This window comes from Oncorhynchus clarkii, chromosome 27, assembly GCF_045791955.1.
Source record: "Oncorhynchus clarkii lewisi isolate Uvic-CL-2024 chromosome 27, UVic_Ocla_1.0, whole genome shotgun sequence".
Taxonomy (NCBI): domain Eukaryota; kingdom Metazoa; phylum Chordata; class Actinopteri; order Salmoniformes; family Salmonidae; genus Oncorhynchus; species Oncorhynchus clarkii.
The window spans coordinates 40,401,654-40,425,082 of NC_092173.1; the positions used below are offsets into that span (position 1 = coordinate 40,401,654).

General features: G+C 47.8%; 1 protein-coding gene across 1 annotated transcript; it reads right to left on the reverse strand.

Moving 5' to 3' along the window:
• Positions 1 to 558: 558 nt before the first annotated feature.
• LOC139385820 (rho guanine nucleotide exchange factor 26-like) lies at positions 559 to 23,429 on the reverse strand. The gene is made up of 5 exons (XM_071131067.1): positions 23,279 to 23,429; positions 18,853 to 19,062; positions 3,177 to 3,247; positions 2,031 to 2,135; positions 559 to 1,620 (listed from the first exon to the last, which is right to left on the reverse strand). Exons 1-5 carry the CDS (start codon positions 23,401 to 23,403, stop codon positions 1,478 to 1,480), a joined length of 654 nt encoding a protein of 217 aa, XP_070987168.1. The 5' UTR covers positions 23,404 to 23,429; the 3' UTR covers positions 559 to 1,477.

Sequence of the window (23,429 nt, forward strand, 5' to 3'; positions counted from 1 at the left end):
CATCACACCGACGGAGGTTTGTGGGACGGAAAGGTCTCCGTTTATGTAAGGTGACATTAAGATGGAGATATAAAGTGCCCAATTACAGATTGACTTCCAGGCCCTAGGCAGTGTGTAACGCTGAACGAACTGCATATGTAACCATGGTTCAAAGGTGAAGCTATGCCCATACTGCTAATACCTGTTCAATAGTTTTAAGGTATCTAAAATGGCTAGGGAATCGGGGTTAGGAGGTGTTGGGAATCGGGGTTAGGAGGTGTTGGGAATCGGGGTTAGGAGGTGTTGGGAATCGGGGTTAGGAGGTGTTGGGAATCGGGGTTAGGAGGTGTTGGGAATCGGGGTTAGGAGGTGTTGGGAATCGGGGTTAGGAGGTGTTGGGAATCGGGGTTAGGAGATGTTGGGAATCGGGGTTAGCGCATGAATGTGGGAGTTTCTTTTGTACTTTGTAGGCCATCATAAGATTCAGCCTCACTCTACTGTAACCTTCTAACCAGAGGGAAGTCAGGAAACTGGACCGGTGATTCTGCCATTTTGGCTCCTACTGGCCACACAGGGAAGTCTAGAAATGATCCGTTTATTTGGCCATTTTGGACCGTTGTCACATTCAGTTACATTACAAAAGGCCTCCTAGCCACACACAGACAAGTCTAAAGTGTAATTTGTGTGTCTACAATGAGCCTCTTCCCCAACAGTCTCATCACACACTATAACCTGACCACAGAGCAGAAGTGAAACTGACCTGTCCCATCACAACAACCTGGCACTTTAAAAAGCATGACAGAAAATATACTAATATAAATCTTGGTTATGTAGTACCAAGCTTCATTCCTGGGGAGTCTTTCAGAAGGAAATTAAATGAATACATGTTATACTAGTTGTAATCCACGTGGCAGTTTTAAACTTTGACCCCAGCACGTTCTGTGTGCGCGTGTGTCCAAGTGGGATGTCCTTCGGGGCCAAAAAGCAGTCACACGGGCAGTGGTTGGACAGTCTTCCATCAGTGGGAGGAGTCAAAGTGTTGTTGACAGGTCATAGGGTCAAACTTCCTTACCATAGAGATTGGTAGAAGATGGAGAATGTTAGACTGCATGGGTAACAATCACTGGACCCCAAACCCATTCTAATAGATGCAGTCAGCTGGCATACCTGTGTCTGTTGACCACAGAGAGATTCTATTGGTGCATTTAGTGGCAGTCAGCACTCTCATTGGTTGATAGTGCTTGAAGGCGGCTCATTGGTGTATTCAGTCGCTGGCAGAAAGATCTCACACATTGCTCTGTTGACCAAGGAGACTTTCTATTGGTGTGTTCAGTGGAGGGCTGTTGCTGGCATAAAGCTCACTCATTGGTGTGTCTGATTGAAGGCAGGTTACTGGTGTATTTAGTGGGTGGAGCCTGCAGTTCCAGCTCACTCATTGATGTGTCTGATTGAAGGCAGGTTACTGGTGTATTTAATGGGTGGAGCCTGCAGTTCCAGCTCACACATTGGTTTCCAGCCCCTGGAGGCGGTCCATCCTCTGCACGTTGCGCTCAATAGTGGCCTGGCACATGATTGGTTCAGCAAATTCTGACAGGAACCAACCCCTCTCGCCATCACGGAGTCGCTCGCCCTCATACCAGCCTGAAAGAGAGAGACACAGCACTCTATATTCCTTTATTTATCCTTCAGAAAATCACTTCACAGGGCTGGAGAAAATAGTTTCCTCTTTCAAAGCAGGAAGTGAGCTCTCAGCCCGCTGTTGGACTCTTAAATTACATCTGTTTGATGCTCTATTCTGTCTGTGTTAGGATGCCCTTTCACATAAAAGAGATGGTTGCCATGGAGACACAATGGGAAATGACCTTTCACCTTAAGAGTGTGACTGTGTATACGCATCATCAAACACCTCTGGTCAGAAACTACACGGATACATCTCTTTCAATGATCCCACAAGGAGGAGAAAAATAGACGGAGAGAGAAAGAGGTAAGAGAGAGAGAGAGGGGTAAGAGAGAGAGAGGGGCGAGAGAGAGAGAGAAACAGTGTAACGTACCATCCTCCACAGTCTGTGACACCAGGACCACGTCAGCCACCTGCAGTGACAGCTCATCAGGCTGCTTGGCTGTGTACGTCCTCGTCACCTCCACCTGCATGGCATCTGGGACAACACAAATACAACACAGAGTTTACACTCTAACCCTAGGCCAATTCAGACACAACACAGAGTTTTACACTCTAACCCTGGGCCAATACAGACACAACACAGAGTGTTACATTCTAACCCTGGGCCAATACAGACACAACACAGAGTTTACACTGGGAACAGCTGTTCCTGCACCTTTCCAGTCATTGTGCTAACACTAGTTAGCATTGGCTCACGAAAGTACCTGTAACTTCCTTCATACTGGATGCAGATACATAAACATGGCATCAATGTGTTCATCTGACTCTGGGGAAGTAGATAAAGAACCTTATAGCCCAAAATCCAGAAGTATTCCTTTAAGGACTGATTTATACCTGGAATGAATGATCAGATGACAGAAAAGCAGCAGTACTCCAGACCTAGAGGCTTGGATGTGAATAGCCCTCTCCTACTGTAGACGCCCCCAGACCCCTCAAAGACAGACTGTCCTCTCTGCTAACGCACGGCAAGCGGTACCGGAGCACCAAGTCTAGGACCAAAAGGCTTTTCAACAGCTTTTACCCCCAAGCCATAAGACTGCTGAACAGGTAACCAAATGGTTACCCGGACTATTTGCATTGTGTACCCCCTCCCCAATCCCTCTTTTACACTGCTGCTACTCTCTGTTTATCATATATGCATAGTCACTTTAACTATACCTACATGTACATATTACCTCAATTGGGCCGACTAACCGGTGCCTGTATTTAGCCTCGCTACTGTTATTTTTCACAGGTGTTATTATTTCTTTACTTATCTATTGTTCACCTAATGCCTATTTTTTTACATAAAGATTGCACTGTTGGTTAGGGCCTGTAAGTAAGCATTTCACTGTGAGTTCTACACCTGTTGTGTTCGGCGCACGTGACAAATCAACTTTGATTTGACACAGTGATTGGGAGACAGTTCTACTACTCCACCACCAGGTGGTGCTGTGTGTGTACATGTGAGTTCCACTGACCAGCCATGTTTGATAGTGCTGTCTGAGTGAAGCTGTGTGTGTGGTGCTGAACTCACTGGTTCGGTCTTGGTTCTTCTCGTCATTGCTGCTCTGGCCCAGAGCACTGATCCAGCGAGCACGCTCATTCCTGTAAGGCCAGGCGAACAGCATCATTTTACAACACTTTTCAACACTTTTCCTCTTACATATTAATGAGTCATTTAGCACCATAACAACATAGAAAGTCATGTGGTCGACATGGAGGTTTATAATATCACTGCAGTCTTGCAGGAAAAAAACAACTTCAGTTTGCCTTTCCGCTAGCTGATCGTATCAACACACCCTGTTTCAGGAAACTAATATTTCAGTCATTAAGCAGACAATCTTTTCTTTCAGAGCGACATAGGATACAACCCAGAGGACAAGCAGGGGAAGTACTGAGATACAACCTCCCAGCATCACACCACGACCTCACAGCATCACACCACGACCTCACAGCATCACACCACGACCTCACAGCATCACACCACGACCTCACAGCACCACACCCTCACAGCACCACGACCTCACAGCACTACACCACGACCTCACAGCATCACACCACGACCTCACAGCACCACACCACGACCTCACAGAACCACACCACGACCTCACAGCACCACACCACGACCTCACAGCACCACACCACGACCTCACAGCACCACACCACGACCTCACAGCACCACACCACGACCTCACAGCACCACACCACGACCTCACAGCACCACACCACGACCTCACAGCATCACACCACGACCTCACAGCACCACACCACGACCTCACAGCACCACACCACGACCTCACAGCACCACACCACGACCTCACAGCACCACACCACGACCTCACAGCACCACACCCTCACAGAACCACACCACGACCTCACAGCATCACACCACGACCTCACAGCATCACACCACGACCTCACAGCATCACACCACGACCTCACAACATCGCAAACAACAACGACCACACAGCATCGCAAACAACAACGACCACACAGCATCGCAAACAACAACGACCACACAGCATCGCAAACAACAACCACCTCACAGCATCGCAAACAACAACCACCTCAAAGCATCACAAACAACCACCTCACAGCATCAGACAACAACAACCACCTCACAGCATCAGACAACAACCACCTCACAGCATCAGACAACAACCACCTCACAGCATCAGACCACAACCACCTCACAGCATCGCAAACAACAACGACCACACACAGCATCACAAACAACAACAACCACACACAGCATCGCAAACAACAACCACCTCACAGCATCGCACACAACAACGACCACACAGCATCGCAAACAACAACCACCACACAGCATCGCAAACAACAACCACCTCACAGCATCGCAAACAACAACCACCTCACAGCATCGCAAACAACAACCACCTCACAGCATCAGACAACAACCACCTCACAGCATCACAAACAGCCTCACAGCATCGCAAAGCTAATAACAAAGTAGTGGACTGATGACACCCCTCTCATTGTCCTTTGTTTCTGATTCAATTCACTTAGAATAAGATGACCAACAGTCAGTCATGGTTGTTGAAACACACAATACACAGCGAGGAAGTCAATACACCCCACACTATACACAGAGAGGAAGTCAATACACCCCATACTATCCACGGACAGGAAGTCAATACACCCCACACTATCCACAGAGAGGAAGTCAATACACCCCACACTATCCACAGAGAGAAAGTCAATACACCCCACACTATACACAGAGAGGAAGTCAATACACCCCACACTATACACAGACAGGAAGTCAATACACCCCACACTATCCACAGACAGGAAGTCAATACACCCCACACTATACACAGACAGGAAGTCAATACACCCCACACTATACACAGAGAGGAAGTCAATACACCCCACACTATCCACAGACAGGAAGTCAATACACCCCACACTATACACAGACAGGAAGTCAATACACCCCACACTATACACAGAGAGGAAGAAAACAGCTTTATTAGTCCACTAAGGGAGAAATGTGCATGTTGTTATCCCTCTCTCATCCCCCTCTCCCTCCTTCCCTCGCAGTCCTCTCTCATCCCCATCTCCCTCCTTCCCTCCCACACCTCTCCCTCCCAGCCCTCTCACCCCCTTCCCTCCCAGCCCTCTCACGCCCCTCTCCCTCCCAGTCATCTCCCACCCCTCTCCCTCCCAGTCCTCCCACGCCCCTCACCCTCCCAGTCATCTCCCGCCCCTCTCCCTCCCAATCCTTGTCCGTGAGAGAGAGAGAGAGGGAGAACAGAGGTGTTTTGATTCAGTTGAACAGGGACAGAGGCTAATTCACAGGAAAGGAACAGAGTAGCTTTTGGTTTGTGTCTCTGGTGAATGGGAGGAGGGACACAGGTCAGGTTTCACCAGGTAACTCTACCTGCCACCTCACCTGCCCACAGGGGGGAAAGAAAAGACAGATTTAGAGAAAGGAAGAAAGAATGAATGAAAGAGCCGGAAAAAAGGTTGAATATAGTGATTCATAGAGAAAGAGTGAGCTAGATTGACGGATGGAGAGAAAAAGCCTGTGTGGGATGAGACTGAAACATAACGGGAGGGAGATGGGATAGAGGGATACAGTCTCTGTCTCGCCCCTTCACAGTCAGCCAGGACCAGTCTCTATCTGACCCCTTCACCATGCACAGCCAGCCAGGACCAGTCTCTGTCTCACCCCTTCACAGCCAGCCAGGACCAGTCTCTGTCTCACCCCTTCACAGCCAGCCAGGACCAGTCTCTGTCTCACCCCTTCACAGCCAGCCAGGACCAGTCTCTATCTCACCCCTTCACAGCCAGCCAGGACCAGTCTCTGTCTCACCCCTTCACAGCCAGCCAGGACCAGTCTCTGTCTCACCCCTTCACAGCCAGCCAGGACCAGTCTCTGTCTCACCCCTTCACAGCCAGCCAGGACCAGTCTCTGTCTCACCCCTTCACAGCCAGCCAGGACCAGTTGACTCAGAGCCTGCGGCACAAAGTGCACCATATTCCCTGCATTGACTTTAACCAGGCTTCAAAGGACTATGGTGAAACGTAGTGCTGTATATAGGGAAAAGGGTGCACTTTGGGTTGCACCAACAGACTCAGAGATACTGACCCAGAACCCACCACAGGTCAGACCAGGCAGAGTGAATGGAGTCTGTGTGGAGAATCTGAACAAAGAGCTCCATGAATCAGACTTCCATCATTCCATTATTCTGTTTCCCATTCCAGTTCTGTTCCAGCTTAATCCGGGAATCACCCCCCTCCCCCAAAAACAGTGTCAGCCCCTAACTGTCCAGGACAGCAATTTCATGTCTCAACATTCTATAAATCTGCTCAAATAGCCTGAATAATCGTTCACAATTAATGTAACTCAATAGTTGGTAAAAACGGTGTAATTAATAGACTATTTCCCTTGCACAGTTTTAACACCTCTCTAAAAAATGGTGTTCAAATACAGAATGTAAGGGTCGTCTCTACCGTTATCACCCTGGTGAGGTCACCTGTTACGTAGGGGTCGTCTCTACCGTTATCACCCTGGTGAGGTCACCTGTTACGTAGGGGTCGTCTCTACCGTTATCACCCTGGTGAGGTCACCTGTTACGTAGGGGTCGTCTCTACCGTTATCACCCTGGTGAGGTCACCTGTTACGTAGGGGTCGTCTCTACCGTTATCACCCTGGTGAGGTCACCTGTTACGTAGGGGTCGTCTCTACCGTTATCACCCTGGTGAGGTCACCTGTTACGTAGGGGTCGTCTCTACCGTTATCACCCTGGTGAGGTCACCTGTTACGTAGGGGTCGTCTCTACCGTTATCACCCTGGTGAGGGCACCTGTTACGTAGGGGTCGTCTCTACCGTTATCACCCTGGTGAGGTCACCTGTTACGTAGGGGTCGTCTCTACCGTTATCACCCTGGTGAGGTCACCTGTTACGTAGGGGTCGTCTCTACCGTTATCACCCTGGTGAGGTCACCTGTTACGTAGGGGTCGTCTCTACCGTTATCACCCTGGTGAGGTCACCTGTTACGTAGGGGTCGTCTCTACCGTTATCACCCTGGTGAGGTCACCTGTTACGTAGGGGTCGTCTCTACCGTTATCACCCTGGTGAGGTCACCTGTTACGTAGGGGTCGTCTCTACCGTTATCACCCTGGTGAGGTCACCTGTTACGTAGGGGTCGTCTCTACCGTTATCACCCTGGTGAGGTCACCTGTTACGTAGGGGTCGTTTCTACCGTTATCACCCTGGTGAGGTCACCTGTTACGTAGGGGTCGTCTCTACCGTTATCACCCTGGTGAGGTCACCTGTTACGTAGGGGTCGTCTCTACCGTTATCACCCTGGTGAGGTCACCTGTTACGTAGGGGTCGTCTCTACCGTTATCACCCTGGTGAGGTCACCTGTTACGTAGGGGTCGTCTCTACCGTTATCACCCTGGTGAGGTCACCTGTTACGTAGGGGTCGTCTCTACCGTTATCACCCTGGTGAGGTCACCTGTTACGTAGGGGTCGTCTCTACCGTTATCACCCTAGTGAGGTCACCTGCTACGTAGGGGTCGTCTCTACCGTTGTCACCCTGGTGAGGTCACCTGTACTAAAGCCATCTTGGTCAGCTGCTAAACCACATACTGTGTCCTGTGGTCCGTGTCCTGTGGTCCGTGTCCTGTGGTCCATGTCCTGTGGTCCGTGTCATGTGGTCGTGTGGTCCGTGTCCTGTGGTCCGTGTCCTGTGGTCCGTGTCCTGTGGTCCGTGTCCTGTGGTCCTGTGTCCCGTGGTCCTGTGTCCTGTGGTCCTGTGTCCCGTGGTCCTGTGTCCCGTGGTCCATGTCCCGTGGTCCATGTCCTGTGGTCCTGTGGTCCGTGTCCTGTGGTCCGTGTCCTGTGGTCCGTGTCCTGTGGTCCGTGTCCTGTGGTCCGTGTCCTGTGTCCTGTGGTCCTGTGTCCTGTGGTCCTGTGGTCCGTGTCCTGTGGTCCGTGTCCTGTGGTCCTGTGTCCTGTGGTCCGTGTCCTGTGGTCCTGTGTCCTGTGGTCCTGTGTCCTGTGGTCCTGTGTCCTGTGGTCCGTGTCCTGTGGTCCGTGTCCTGTTTTCCTGTGGTCCGTGTCCTGTGGTCCTGTGGTCCTGTGGTCCGTGTCCTGTGGTCCTTGTCCTGTGGTCCTGTGGTCCGTGTCCTGTGGTCCGTGTCCTGTGGTCCTGTGGTCCGTGTCCTGTGGTCCTGTGGTCCGTGTCATGTGGTCCGTGTCATGTGGTCCGTGTCATGTGGTCCTGTGGTCCGTGTCCTGTGGTCCTGTGTCCTGTGGTCCGTGTCCTGTGGTCCGTGTCCTGTGGTCCTGTGGTCTGTGTCCTGTGGTCTTGTGGTCCGTGTCCTGTGGTCCGTGTCCTGTGGTCCGTGTCCTGTGGTCCGTGTCCTGTGGTCCTGTGGTCCGTGTCATGTGGTCCGTGTCATGTGGTCCGTGTCATGTGGTCCTGTGGTCCGTGTCCTGTGGTCCTGTGTCCTGTGGTCCGTGTCCTGTGGTCCGTGTCCTGTGTCCCGTGGTCCTGTGTCCTGTGGTCCATGTCCTGTGGTCCTGTGGTCCGTGTCCTGTGGTCCGTGTCCTGTGGTCCGTGTCCTGTGGTCCGTGTCCTGTGGTCCGTGTCCTGTGGTCCTGTGTCCTGTGGTCCTGTGTCCTGTGGTCCTGTGGTCCGTGTCCTGTGGTCCGTGTCCTGTGGTCCGTGTCCTGTGGTCCTGTGTCCTGTGGTCCTGTGGTCCGTGTCCTGTGGTCCTGTGTCCTGTGGTCCTGTGGTCCGTGTCCTGTGGTCCGTGTCCTGTTTTCCTGTGGTCCGTGTCCTGTGGTCCTGTGGTCCTGTGGTCCGTGTCCTGTGGTCCTTGTCCTGTGGTCCTGTGGTCCGTGTCCTGTGGTCCTGTGGTCCGTGTCCTGTGGTCCTGTGGTCCGTGTCATGTGGTCCGTGTCATGTGGTCCGTGTCATGTGGTCCATGTCATGTGGTCCTGTGGTCCGTGTCCTGTGGTCCTGTGTCCTGTGGTCCGTGTCCTGTGGTCCTGTGTCCTGTGGTCCGTGTCCTGTGGTCCGTGTCCTGTGGTCCGTGTCCTGTGGTCCTGTGGTCTGTGTCCTGTGGTCTTGTGGTCCGTGTCCTGTGGTCCGTGTCCTGTGGTCCGTGTCCTGTGGTCATTTCCCTGTCGGAGGCTCAATAGCACCACAACTATCATTCAGGACATTCTCCACGGTCCCAGGTGGTCGATGTGACCACAAATACACTCTTATCTATCCGGGTCACAGTGAATGTAAACTGTGATGGTGTGTTAACTCGTGTTCAGGGACTGAGGGAGATACACAGGGTTGGTTCCCCTCAGGAGAACCTGTACTGAGTCATGACACACTGGAGGACAGGAGAGAAGACCGGTGTGTCTCTCTGAGTGACTGAATGTTTGTGTGGCTGTCTGAGTCGAAGGGAGACATGTGGGAATGACATCTGTTCATTGCTGGTCTTGGCAGTTGGACACACACACACGTCGAGCAGCGTTCCCACCATAAAACATGCCAGCTGAGGTATCAGGACGATTAATACACACTCTCGTTTATTAGTAAAGGCACCAACACACACACACACAGGGCTCCCGAGTATCGCAGATGTGCAAGAGGCGTCACTACAGTCCCTGGTTTGAATCCAGGTTGCATCACATCTGGCTGTAATTGGGAGTCCCATAGGGCGGAACACCATTGGTCCAGGGTCGTGTGGGTTTGGCCGGGGGGAGGCCGTCATTGTAAATAAGATTTTCTTCTTTACCGACTTGCCTAGTTAAAACAAGGTTAAATAAATTAATAAATTCCTGTTGGAACACACACAGGCATCACGTGTGCACCATGATTTCATGTGTGGAAAGGGATGCACAGACCCTCAAGCGCTCTCTGTGTGTGGTTGAGGCTGACACACACAGAGACAAGCATGAATGAGGGCTTCCTGTGCTCAATATGGACTGTTCTATATGTAAAGTAGTCTCTCTCTCTCTCTCTCTCTCTCTCTCTCTCTCTCTCTCTCTCTCTCTCTCTCTCTCTCTCGTGTTTTCAGCCTCTGTTCTGGTCCACAATAAGGACAACATAGAGGACTGGATAACGGGGGGGTGAGGAGAGAGGGATGAAGGGGTTAGTGTGTGAATCGTGGGAACATGCCAACTCAACAACAGGTTTCCTGCTAGGCAACCAATGTAACAATGGCTGGTTGCCGGGGACTCGCTAGTCCAGATCATTCCCTAGGCTACTACAGTGAGTGAGGGGCAACTGCTGTCTCACACACACACACAACACTATTATTAAGTCATTACATTACAGCAGGGGTCCTGACCCACGCTCTTAGAGGGGGAAATCTGGGGGCTTTCCAAACAGACACACACACTGCAAGCAGGCAGGCAGGCCTCTGTGAAGAGACACTCAGTGAGAGGGGGAGCCAGGTTAATGCAGCTGACTGGGCAGCATGAGTCAGGGCATGGCATGTGGTAGCAAGCATATAGCCTGGAAAAGCCCTCCAGTCAGTCACACAAGACGCTGGATACAGACAGAGTCTGCAAGGCATTCTAGTTGTTATGGATACGTATTGGACTCAGAGTAGATGAAGATAATGTTATGTTTATGCTAGGATCTGTAGAGAATGTGTTTAGAAAAAGAGGTTAACCTAAACAGAGGAATGAGGGAGATCTGGCCTTATGTGTGTGGTGTATGTACACCTGCATGTAAGCACTCCCTATTCGCTGACAAAGGAAGTGGCCAGTGAAAAGCAGAGAGAGAGAGAGAGAGAGAGAGAGAGAGAGAGAGACACAGACAGACAGACAGACAGACAGACAGACAGACAGACAGACAGACAGACAGACAGACAGACAGACGAGCAGAGAGCGAGCGAGCATACATATCAACCAGCCTAACACTACTAGAATCTGAAGTCAAATGTCTGTTTGCTGATGATCTGGTGCTTCTGTCGCCAACCAAGGAGGGCCTTCAGCAGCACCTAGATATTCTGCACAGATTCTGTGAGACCTGGGCCCTGACAGTAAATCTCAGTAAGACCAAAATAATGGTGTTCCAAAAAAGGTCCAGCCACCAGGACCACAAATACAAATTCCATCTAGACACCATTGCCCTAGAGCACACAAAAAAACTATACATACCTTGGCCTAAACACCAGCGCCACAGGTAACTTCCACAAAGCTGTGAACGAGCTGAGAGACAAGGCATGAGGCGCCTTCTAGGCCATCAAAAGGAACATAACATTCGACATACCAATTAGGATCTGGCTAAAAATACTTGAATCAGTCAGAACCAACCAAGAATTCAGTCATAGAGCCAACCAAGAATTCAGTCATAGAGCCAACCAAGAATTCAGTCATAGAGCCAACCAATAATTCAGTCATAGAGCCAACCAATAATTCAGTCAGAGCCAACCAATAATTCAGTCATAGAGCCAACCAAGAATTCAGTCATAGAGCCAACCAAGAATTCAGTCATAGAGCCAACCAATAATTCAGTCATAGAGCCAACCAAGAATTCAGTCATAGAGCCAACCAAGAATTCAGTCATAGAGCCAACCAAGAATTCACAAAATGTGACAAACACCAAATTGAGACTCTGCATGCAGAATTCGGCAAAAATATCCTCCGTGTACAACGTAGAACACCAAATAATGCATGCAGAGCAGAATTAGGCCGATACCCACTAATTATCAAAATTCAGAAAAGAGCTGTTAAATTCTATAACCACCTAAAAGGAAGCGATTCCCAAACCTTCCATAACAAAGCCATCACCTACAGAGAGATGAACCTGGAGAACAGTCTCATAAGTAAGCTGGTCCTGGGGCCCTGTGGGGTGTGTTTGTGATCAGAGCCCCAGGACCAGCTTGCTTAGGGGACTCTTCTCCAGGTTCATCTCTCTGTAGGGGATGGCAACACAATTAGACCGCTCTGTTCACAAACACACCCCACAGAGCCCCAGGACAGCAGCATAATTAGACCCAACCAAATCATCAGAAAACAAAATGATAGTTACTTCGACACATTGGAAAGAATTAACACAAAAACAGAGTAAACTAGAATGCTATTTGGCCCTAAACAGAGACTACACAGTGGCAGAATACCTGACCACTGTGACTGACCCAAACTTAAGGAAAGCTTTGACTATGTACAGACTCAGTGAGTATACCCTTGCTATTGAGAAAGGCCACCGTAGGCAGACCTGGCTCTCAAGAGAAGACAGGCTATGTGCTCACTGCCCACAAAATGAGGTGGAAACTGAGCTGCACTTCCTAACCTCCTGTCAAATGTATGACCATATTAGAGACACATATTTCCCTCAGATTACACAGATCCACAAAGAATTCGAAAAACAAATCCAATTTTGATAAACTCCCATATCTACTGGGTGAAATTCCACAGTGTGCCATCACAGCAGCAAGATTTGTGACCTGTTGCCACGAGAAAAGGGCAACCAGAGATGAACAAACACCATTGTAAATACAACCCATATTTATGCTTATTTATTTTCCCTTGTGTACTTTAACCATTTGGACATCATTAAAATGGGGCGGCAGGGTAGCCTAGTGGTTAGAGCGTTGGACTAGTAACCGGAAAGTTGCAAGTTCAAACCCCCGAGCTGACAAGGTACAAATCTGTCATTCTGCCCCTGAACAGGCAGATGACTCAAGGCCGTCATTGAAAATAAGAATTTGTTCTTGCCTAGTTAAATAAATGTAAAATAAAAAAATAATAAAAACACTGTATATATATATAATATGACATTTGTAATGTAACCTGTAAACTGAGCTGCACTTCCTAACCTCCTGCCAACTGTTTATATATATTATTATTTTGGAACTTCAGTGAGTGCAATGTTCACTGTCCACCTTTTACTGTTTGTTTCACTTTAGTTTATTGTCTATTTCACGTGATTTGGCAAGGTAAACATGTGTTCCCCATGACAATAAAACCTCTTGAATTGAGAGAGAGAAAGTTCACAAATAAAAAATGACTTAAAAGATGACTCAACTTCAGTAGAGTGGAAGTGTCTATATGCAGATACAAATCTTACATTTCCTCTGTTACACTTGGAACTCACTGCATTCTCCATGACCATACAGAGGCCCCCAGCTACTATCTTAAATTATATAATGGGTATGGGTGATAAAACTACTGCCCAAAATAGGCTGCTTCATCATTGGAAAATGATTCCCTATACAGCCAGTGTTTACTGAGGGGAAAATGATTCCCTATACAGCCAGTGTTTGCTGAGGGGAAAATGATTCCCTATACAGCCAGTGTTTGCTGAGGGGAAAATGATTCCCTATACAGCCAGTGTTTGCTGAGGGGAAAATGATTCCCTATACAGCCAGTGTTTGCTGAGAGGAAAATGATTCCATTAGAGCCAGAAATATGTCAGCTGAGATGTTTTCTACCTACTGTAGGTGAGGTGTTTGGGTAAACATTACCCCGAAGGACTTAGACAACAGAGTAGAGAGGGTTAATGGTGGCTGGAAACGCTGATACCAGGGGACTTTGATCAGTGTGTGAGAGTGTCTTAGAGAGAGAGAGAGAAAGAGAGAAAGAAAAGTGGGCTCTCTAAACTCAGTAGACTTTGATCTGAGTGACTTGTGCGCACACACACATACACACACTAAACACACACAAAAAAACACAATCAAGGCATTGTGGGATTGAAAACGCCCATCCCATTAGATGTATTCACTGAGGGAGATACAGTTGAAGTCGGAAGTGTACATACACCTTAACCAAATACATTTAAACTCAGTTGATCAACATTTCTGACATTTAATCCAAGTAAAAATTCCCTGTCTTGTTCAGTTAGGATCACCACTTTATTTTAAGAATGTGAAATGTCAGAATAATTTTAGAGAGAATTATTTATGTCAGCTTTCATTTCTTTCATCACATTCCCAGTGGGTCAGAAGTTTACATACACTCAATTAGTATTTGGTAGCATTGCCTTTAAATTATTTAACTTGGGTCAAACGTTTTGGGTAGCCTTCCACAAGCTTCCCACAATAAGTTGGGTGAATTTTGGCCCATTCCTCTTGACAAAGCTGGTGTAACTGAGTCAGGTTTGTAGACCTCCTTGCTCGTACACGCCTTTTCAGTTCTTCCAACATATTTTCTATAGGATTGAGGTCAGGGCTTTGTGATGGCCACTCCAATACCTTTACTTATTTTGCCACAACTTTGGAAGTATGCTTCGGGTCATCGACCAAGCTTTAACTTCCTGACTGATGTCTTGAGATGTTGCTTCAATATATCCACATAATTTTACGTCCTCATGATGCCATCTATCTTGTGAAGTGCACCAGTACCTCCTGCAGCTAAGCACCCCCACAACATGATGCTGCCACCCACGTGCTTCACGGTTGGGATGGTGTTCTTCGGCTTGCAAGCCTCCCCCTTTTTCCTCCAAACATAATGATGGTCGTTATTGCCAAACAGTTCTATTTTTGTTTCATCAGACCAGAGGACATTTCTTCAAAAAGTACGATCTTTGTCCCCATGTGTAGTTGCAAACCGTAGTCTGGCTTTTTTATGGCGGTTTTGGAGCAGTGGCTTCTTCCTTGCTGAGCGGCCTTTCAGGTAATGTCGATATAGGACTCGTTTTACTGTGGATATAGATACTTTTGTACCTGTTTCCTCCAGCATCTTCACAAGGTCCTTTGCTGTTGTTCTGGGATTGATTTCTACTTTTCGCACCAAAGAACGTTCATCTCTAGGAGACAGAACGCATCTCCTTCCTGAGCGGTATGATGGCTGCGTGGTCCCATGGTGTTTATACTTGCGTACTGTTGTTTGTACAGATGAATGTGGTACCTTCAGGCGTTTGGAAATTGCTCCCAAGGATGAACCAGACTTGTGGAGGTCTACAATTTTTTTCTGAGGTCTTGGCTGATTTATTTAGATTTTACCATGATGTCAAGCAAAGAGGCACTGAGTTTGAAGGTAGGCCTTGAAATACATCCACAGATACACCTCCAAATGACTCCAATGATGTCAATTAGCCTATCAGAAGCTTCTAAAGCCATTACATTATTTTCTGGAATTTTCCAAGCTGTTTAAAAGGCACAGGCAACTTAGTGTATGTAAACCTCTTACGCACTGGAATTGTGATACAGTGAAATAATCTGTCTGTAAACAATTGTGTCATACACAAAGTAGATGTCCTAACCAACTTGCCAAAACTATAGTTTGTTAACAAGACATTTGTGGAGTGGTTGAAAAAAGAGTACATGACTCCAACTGTATAAAACTTCTGACTTCAACTGTATATAAAGAAACCTGTTCCTGATGGGACACACACACCCAGAGCACCCCATATTAGACCCAACTGACAGAAGTATTCAGTGAATAGGAAACAATGAAGAAAAGAGACAGATCATTAAGGACCCAGATAGGACCCAGCTCAGAGAGAGAGAGAGAGAGGACCCAGATAGGACCCAGCTCAGAGAGAGAGAGAGAGAGGACCCAGCTCAGAGAGAGAGAGAGAGAGGACCCAGCTCAGAGAGAGAGAGAGAGAGGACCCAGATAGGACCCAGCTCAGAGAGAGAGAGAGAGGACCCAGATAGGACCCAGCTCAGAGAGAGAGAGAGAGGACCCAGCTCAGAGAGAGAGAGAGAGGACCCAGATAGGACCCAGCTCAGAGAGAGAGAGAGAAAGACAAACACCATTGTAAATACAACCCATATTTATGCTTATTTATTTTCCCTTGTAACAATGTACAAATGGTTAAAGTACACAACACTGTATTAATATATATATTAATATTATATATTTCGCCTTGCGAAAGTATTCGGCCTCCTTGAACTTTGCGACCTTTTGCCACATTTCAGGCTTCAAACATAAAGATATAAAACAATCTTTTTTTGTGAAGAATCAACAACAAGTGGGACACAATCATGAAGTGGAACTACATTTATTGGATATTTCAAACTTTTTTAAGAAACCAAAAACTGAAAAATTGGGCGTGCAAAATTATTCAGCCTCTTTACTTTCAGTGCAGCAAACTCTCTCCAGAAGTTCAGTGAGGATCTCTGAATGATCCAATGTTGACCTAAATGACTAATGATGATAAATGCAATCCACCTGTGTGTAATCAAGTCTCCGTATAAATGCACCTGCACTGTGATAGTCTCAGAGGTCCGTTAAAAGCGCAGAGAGCATCATGAAGAACAAGGAACACACCAGGCAGGTCCGAGATACTGTTGTGAAGAAGTTTAAAGGCGGATTTGGATACAAAAAGATTTCCCAAGCTTTAAACATCCCAAGGAGCACTGTGCAAGCGATAATATTGAAATGGAAGGAGTATCAGACCACTGCAAATCTACCAAGACCTGGCCGTCCCTCTAAACTTTCAGCTCATACAAGGAGAAGACTGATCAGAGATGCAGCCAAGAGGCCCATGATCACTCTGGATGAACTGCAGAGATCTACAGCTGAGGTGGGAGACTCTGTCCATAGGACAACAATCAGTTGTATATTGCACAAATCTGGCCTTTATGGAAGAGTGGCAAGAAGAAAACCATTTCTTAAAGATATCCATAAAAAGTGTCGTTTAAAGTTTGCCACAAGCCACCTGGGAGACACACCAAACATGTGGAAGAAGGTGCTCTGGTCAGATGAAACCAAAATTGAACTTTTTGGCAACAATGCAAAACGTTATGTTTGGCGTAAAAGCAACACAGCTGAACACACCATCCCCACTGTCAAACATGGTGGTGGCAGCATCATGGTTTGGGCCTGCTTGTCTTCAGCAGGGACAGGGAAGATGGTTAAAATTGATGGGAAGATGGATGGAGCCAAATACAGGACCATTCTGGAAGAAAACCTGATGGAGTCTGCAAAAGACCTGAGACTGGGACGGAGATTTGTCTTCCAACAAGACAATGATCCAAAACATAAAGCAAAATCTACAATGGAATGGTTCAAAAATAAACATATCCAGGTGTTAGAATGGCCAAGTCAAAGTCCAGACCTGAATCCAATCGAGAATCTGTGGAAAGAACTGAAAACTGCTGTTCACAAATGCTCTCCATCCAACCTCACTGAGCTCGAGCTGTTTTGCAAGGAGGAATGGTAAAAAATGTCAGTCTCTCGATGTGCAAAACTGATAGAGACATACCCCAAGCGACTTACAGCTGTAATCGCAACAAAAGGTGGCGCTACAAAGTATTAACTTAAGGGGGCTGAATAATTTTGCACGCCCAATTTTTCAGTTTTTGAGTTGTTAAAAAAGTTTGAAATATCCAATAAATGTCGTTCCACTTCATTATTGTGTCCCACTTGTTGTTGATTCTTCACAAAAAAATACAGTTTTATATCTTTATGTTTGAAGCCTGAAATGTGGCAAAAGGTCGCAAAGTTCAAGGGGGCCGAATACTTTCGCAAGGCACTGTATGTATAATATGACATTTGTAATGTCTTTATTGTTTCCCATGCCAATAAAGCCCCTTGAATTGAATTGAACTGAATTGAAAGAGAGGATCCCGCTCAGAGAGAGATAGAGAGGAGCCAGCTCAGAGAGAGATAGAGGCCCCGTTCAGAGAGAGATAGAGAGGAGCCAGCTCAGAGAGAGATAGAGGAGCCAGCTCAGAGAGAGATAGAGAGGAGCCAGCTCAGAGAAAGATAGAGAGGAGCCAGCTCAAAGAGAGATAGAGAGGAGCCAGCTCAGAGAGAGATAGAGAGGAGCCAGCTCAGAGAGAGATAGAGAGGAGCCAGCTCAGAGAGAGATGGAGAGGAGCCAGCTCAGAGAGAGATGGAGAGGAGCCAGCTCAGAGAGAGATGGAGGACCCAGCTCAGAGAGAGATGGAGAGGACCCAGCTCAGAGAGAGATGGAGAGGAGCCAGCTCAGAGAGAGATGGAGAGGACACAGCTCAGAGAGAGATGGAGAGGACACAGCTCAGAGAGAGATGGAGAGGACCCAGCTCAGAGAGAGATGGAGAGGACCCAGCTCAGAGAGAGATGGAGAGGACCCTGCTCAGAGAGATATGGAGAGGACCCAGCTCAGAGAGATAGAGAGGACCCAGCTCAGAGAGATGGAGAGGACCCAGCTCAGAGAGAGATGGAGAGGACCCAGTTCAGAGAGAGATAGAGAGGACCCAGCTCAGAGAGAGATAGAGAGGACCCAGCTCAGAGAGAGATGGAGAGGACCCTGCTCAGAGATAGAGAGGACCCAGCTCAGAGAGAGACGGAGAGGACCTAGCTCAGAGAGAGATGGAGAGGACCCAGCTCAGAGAGAGATGGAGAGGACCCAGCTCAGAGAGAGATGGAGAGGACCCAGCTCAGAGAGAGATGGAGAGGACCCAGTTCAGAGAGAGATAGAGAGGACCCAGCTCAGAGAGAGATAGAGAGGACCCAGCTCAAAGAGAGATGGAGAGGACCCAGCTCAGAGAGAGATAGAGAGGACCCAGCTCAAAGAGAGATGGAGAGGACCCAGCTCAGAGAGAGATGGAGAGGACCCAGCTCAGAGAGAGATGGAGAGGACCCAGCTCAGAGAGAGATGGAGAGGACCCTGCTCAGAGAGATAGAGAGGACCCAGCTCAGAGAGATAGAGAGGACCCAGCTCAGAGAGATAGAGAGGACCCAGCTCAGAGAGAGATCACAGATAGGACCTAGCACGGTGAGAGTGATAGAAAGAAACACACAGATACGGGTCAAGTGTTGCACAGTAGAAGGTGACACTTACATTCGCTCCACCCCCAGGACCATGGGCACCTTGTCTCCGGAGTGGTTGCTACGGAAACGCAGGCGGAAGAGGTGGCTGGCCCCAGGCTGCCGTGATGTCAGCATTCCAGCGGTGCTTCTGACGGGTGATAGGTTGACATCCTCGGCCTGGCAGGGTCCCACCCAAATTTGGCCCCTCAGAGCATAGTCTATCACTGTGTAGCTGTCCTCACTGAGGGGGAGAGAGAGAGAGACAGAGATCGATAGGGAGGGAGAATGAGAGACAGAGAGCGAGAGGGAGAATGAGAGACAGAGAGCGAGCGGGAGAATGAGAGAGAGAGAGCGAGAGGGAGAATGAGAGACAGAGAGCGAGAGGGAGAATGAGAGACAGAGAGCGAGAGGGAGAATGAGAGACAGAGAGCGAGAGGGAGAATGAGAGACAGAGAGCGAGAGGGAGAATGAGAGACAGAGGGAGAATGAGAGACAGAGCGAGAGGGAGAATGAGAGCGAGAGGGAGAATGAGAGCGAGAGGGAGAATGAGAGCGAGAGGGAGAATGAGAGCGAGAGGGAGAATGAGAGCGAGAGCGAGAATGAGAGCGAGAGGGAGAATGAGAGCGAGAGCGAGAATGAGAGCGAGAATGAGAGACAGAGAGCGAGAGGGAGAATGAGAGACAGAGCGAGAGGGAGAATGAGGGAGAGAGCGAGAGGGAGAATGAGAGACAGAGAGCGAGAGGGAGAATGAGAGAGAGAGCGAGAGGGAGAATGAGAGACAGAGAGCGAGAGGGAGAATGAGAGACAGAGAGCGAGAGGGAGAATGAGAGACAGAGAGCGAGAGGAAGAGTGTCATCTGTTGGCAGACTGAAGTTGTAGGGCCATCACAGCAGCAAGATGTGTGACCTGTTCCCACAAGAAAAGGGTATCTGTTTATTTCAACATTTTGCACACAGTGTACATAGCCAATAATGTCATATTTTAAATGTCTATATTATTATTATTTTTTAATGTGAGTGTAATGATTACTGTTAAAAAAAATATATGTTTATTTCCTGTCTATTTATCTTTCTTCGATGTAAACATACGTTTCCCAAGCCAATAAAACCCCCAGGATTTGAATATATATGAGAGAGAAAGAGAGAGCGAGAGCCAGACAGAGAGAAGAATGTCCTGGTGCTAAGTAGGAATACTGACGTATTTATTATGTCTCCCCATTAGTTCCTGCCAGGTAGACCCTGGTAGGTAGACTGATGACGTGAACCAGGTTGCAGGCACTGGTTACAGTTAAAAAGCTTTTTCATTGAGTAGGCCAGTCAATATTTAAAATCACACAGAAAATATTTGCATACAGAAAATTATCGCATACATTATCAAGCATTTCACACATTATCAGGTGAGGCAGATGAACCTGTAGTCATATTACCTCAACACTATTTAACATGAGATCCTCTCTAATCTTTACAGGAACGTGGGCTATTTTTAAACATGTTTCTGGGATGCTTGACTGTTTTCATTGCTTTACTGGGAAGAGTCGGTCTTCCAACGCCCCTGGGAGAACTTACATTGTCATTGTCTCAACGCAGCCTTATAATGCTGTGAAAGGATCCAGGAACCCACGTGATTTGGGTGGATCCCATCCTCCTTATAATGCTGTGAAAGGATCCATGAACCCAAATGATTTGGGTGGATCCCATCCTCCTTATAATGCTGTGAAAGGATCCAGGAACCCAAATGATTTGGGTGGATCCCATCCTCCTTATAATGCTGTGAAAGGATCCATGAACCCACATGATTTGGGTGGATCCCATCCTTCTTATAATGCTGTGAAAGGATCCAGGAACCCACATGATTTGGGTGGATCCCATCCTCCTTATAATGCTGTGAAAGGATCCAGGAACCCAAATGATTTGGGTGGATCCCATCCTCCTTATAATGCTGTGAAAGGATCCAGGAACCCAAATGATTTGGGTGGATCCCATCCTCCTTATAATGCTGTGAAAGGATCCAGGAACCCACATGATTTGGGTGGATCCCATCCTCCTTATAATGCTGTGAAAGGATCCAGGAACCCACATGATTTGGGTGGATCCCATCCTCCTTATAATGCTGTGAAAGGATCCAGGAACCCAAATGATTTGGGTGGATCCCATCCTCCTTATAATGCTGTGAAAGGATCCATGAACCCACATGATTTGGGTGGATCCCATCCTCCTTATAATACGAGCTTTGTTTCCAGAAGGTATCGAAATTGTCAATAAATGTCAGACCCACAGAGCTCAAACAAACAAAGATGGAAGAGAGAAGACAGAGGGAGAAAAGCAGAGGGGGGAAGGAAAGGTGAGAGAAAAGAGGAGAGGAAGAGGGTGAGGATAGAGAAGAGGAGATGAAGAGGAGAGGAAAAGGGTGAGGATAGAGAAGAGGAGAGGAAGAGGAGGGTGAGGATAGAGAAGAGGAGGAGATGAAGAGGAGAGGAAGAGGGTGAGGATAGAGAAGAGGAGAGGAAGAGGAGGGTGAGGATAGAGAAGAGGAGGAGATGAAGAGGAGAGGAAGAGGAGGGTGAGGGAGAGGAGAAGAGGTTGAGGAGGGTGAGAAGAGGAGGAAGAGGAGGAGAGGGTGAGGAAGGGGAGAAGAGGGTGAGGAGGGTGAGGAGAGGAAGAGGAGGAAAGGGTGAGGAATGGGAGAAGAGGAGAGGAAGGGGAGAAGAGGAGAGGGTGGGGAGAAGAGGAGAGGCCAGCTGCTGTGTAGTAGTGGTGAGTCATTACACAAGTGTTCCTGTGGGTCTAGGGTTTTCCTGAACAGAGAATCAAATCAAATTTTATTGGTCACATACACGTGGTTAGCAGATGTTAATGCGAGTGCAGCAAAATGCTTGTGCTTCTAGTTCCGACCGTGCAGTAATATCTAACAAGTAATCTAACAATTTCACAACAACTACCTTATACACACAACTGTAAAGGAATGAATAAGAATATGTACATATAATATATGGATGAGCGATGGCCGTGCGGCATAGGCAAGATGCAGTAGATGGTATAGAGTGCAGTATATACATATGAGATGAGTAATGTAGGGTATGTAGTGTCACTCAGCAATGCATCTCTCCACAACAATTGTTTAATTTGTTACATTTTATGTCATTTAGCAGATCCTCTTATCTGGAGCGACTTACAGTTGTTTGTTAATCAACAATACACATCGGTAGATGGGCAGGTGAACTGCACATCAGAGCAATCTCCTCTCCATTTCAAACAGCAGTAGAATCACCCTGGCTAGACGAGGCTATGAGAAAAGGAGGTCCAAGAGGGACTGGCCAGTAGCATGGAGTCCAGGGTTAACTCCCTGCTCTACTGTTGGCCTAATGTACCGTGACCTAGATTCCAATTAGTCTAGCCAGTGCTTTTATTTCTGATCATGCAGAGAAATAGAAAGAGAGAAACCGATAGAGAGAGAAAGAGAGGAATAGTAACATGCCACAGCAGAACCGATTCCACACCAACACGTATCCAAAGAGTCCCAGTCCTGGAAACCACTGGAGCTGCTTTGGATCAAATTCCCAGAAAGAAAAAAGGTTTCAGTCATTTAGAGAGAAAGCGGCAGAATGATCCGTCTCAGACACAGCTGGAGATTTGGGGGAATGAGAAGCACACCCACGAATTAATGAGAGCCATCTGGTTTCCAGGAAGTCATATTGTATTGACGGAGCGCAGAATGTTCCTGAAATATTTTTTTTTGGGGGGGGGGGTAAAGCAAGCTTCCCTTCTGATCCTGCTGACAATGTGCAGATCCATAGGCTCAGTACTGATACACAGACACATGTACAGACACACACACACAGATTGTGAGCACACCAACAGAGACATGTTTGTATGTTCAGCCAGGCCGTTACACTTGTGCTAAAGGTTCCACTGCTTCTTCCAGTAGTCGACCTCACAGTTGAACTGACTGAAGTAGTTTTGTTTTCATTACTAAGAGCTATCATGAGTACCTTCCCTCTAATAAATCAACCAGGTAGAGCCTGCCAGAAATGGTCCCATATCTTCTGAGAAAGTGAAAGATAAAAACAAACAGGCACACCCTGTTACTGGAGCCCCGTGGCTACACCTCCACTGTCACCATGCTGGGACAGGGTGCTGAGGTGTGTTCTGGGAAACGGCCCATACTCCAAAGTCACACTTGACTCATACCAGAGAGACAACACACATGAACACAGAGTTTCCCGCTCATAACTCTGTCGCAACGACCTACAGAGAATCTGAGCTTGTCCATAGTCATATTTACCATACCTAAACTTTCCTTCATCACCACCACCACCCTCTCTATCTGTGGGATTGGCTGAGATTGGCTAGTGAAAATGTGCAGTTCACTGTGATTGGCTAGCGAGACTGTAGGAGTTAGCTGTGATTGGCTATTGAGACTGGAGTTGACTGTGATTGGTCAGGAGACTGTGGACCCACCTCTTCTTCCTGGTGAGGATGAGAACGTCGTTGAAGAGGAAGAAGTAGACCTGCTGCCGTGACGTCCTCTTGGAGAAGATGCCGTTCTCCTCCACGAAGGCTGTGAGCTCCCCTCTCTTCACCATCCACCTAGAGGACGACACCAGTGGGA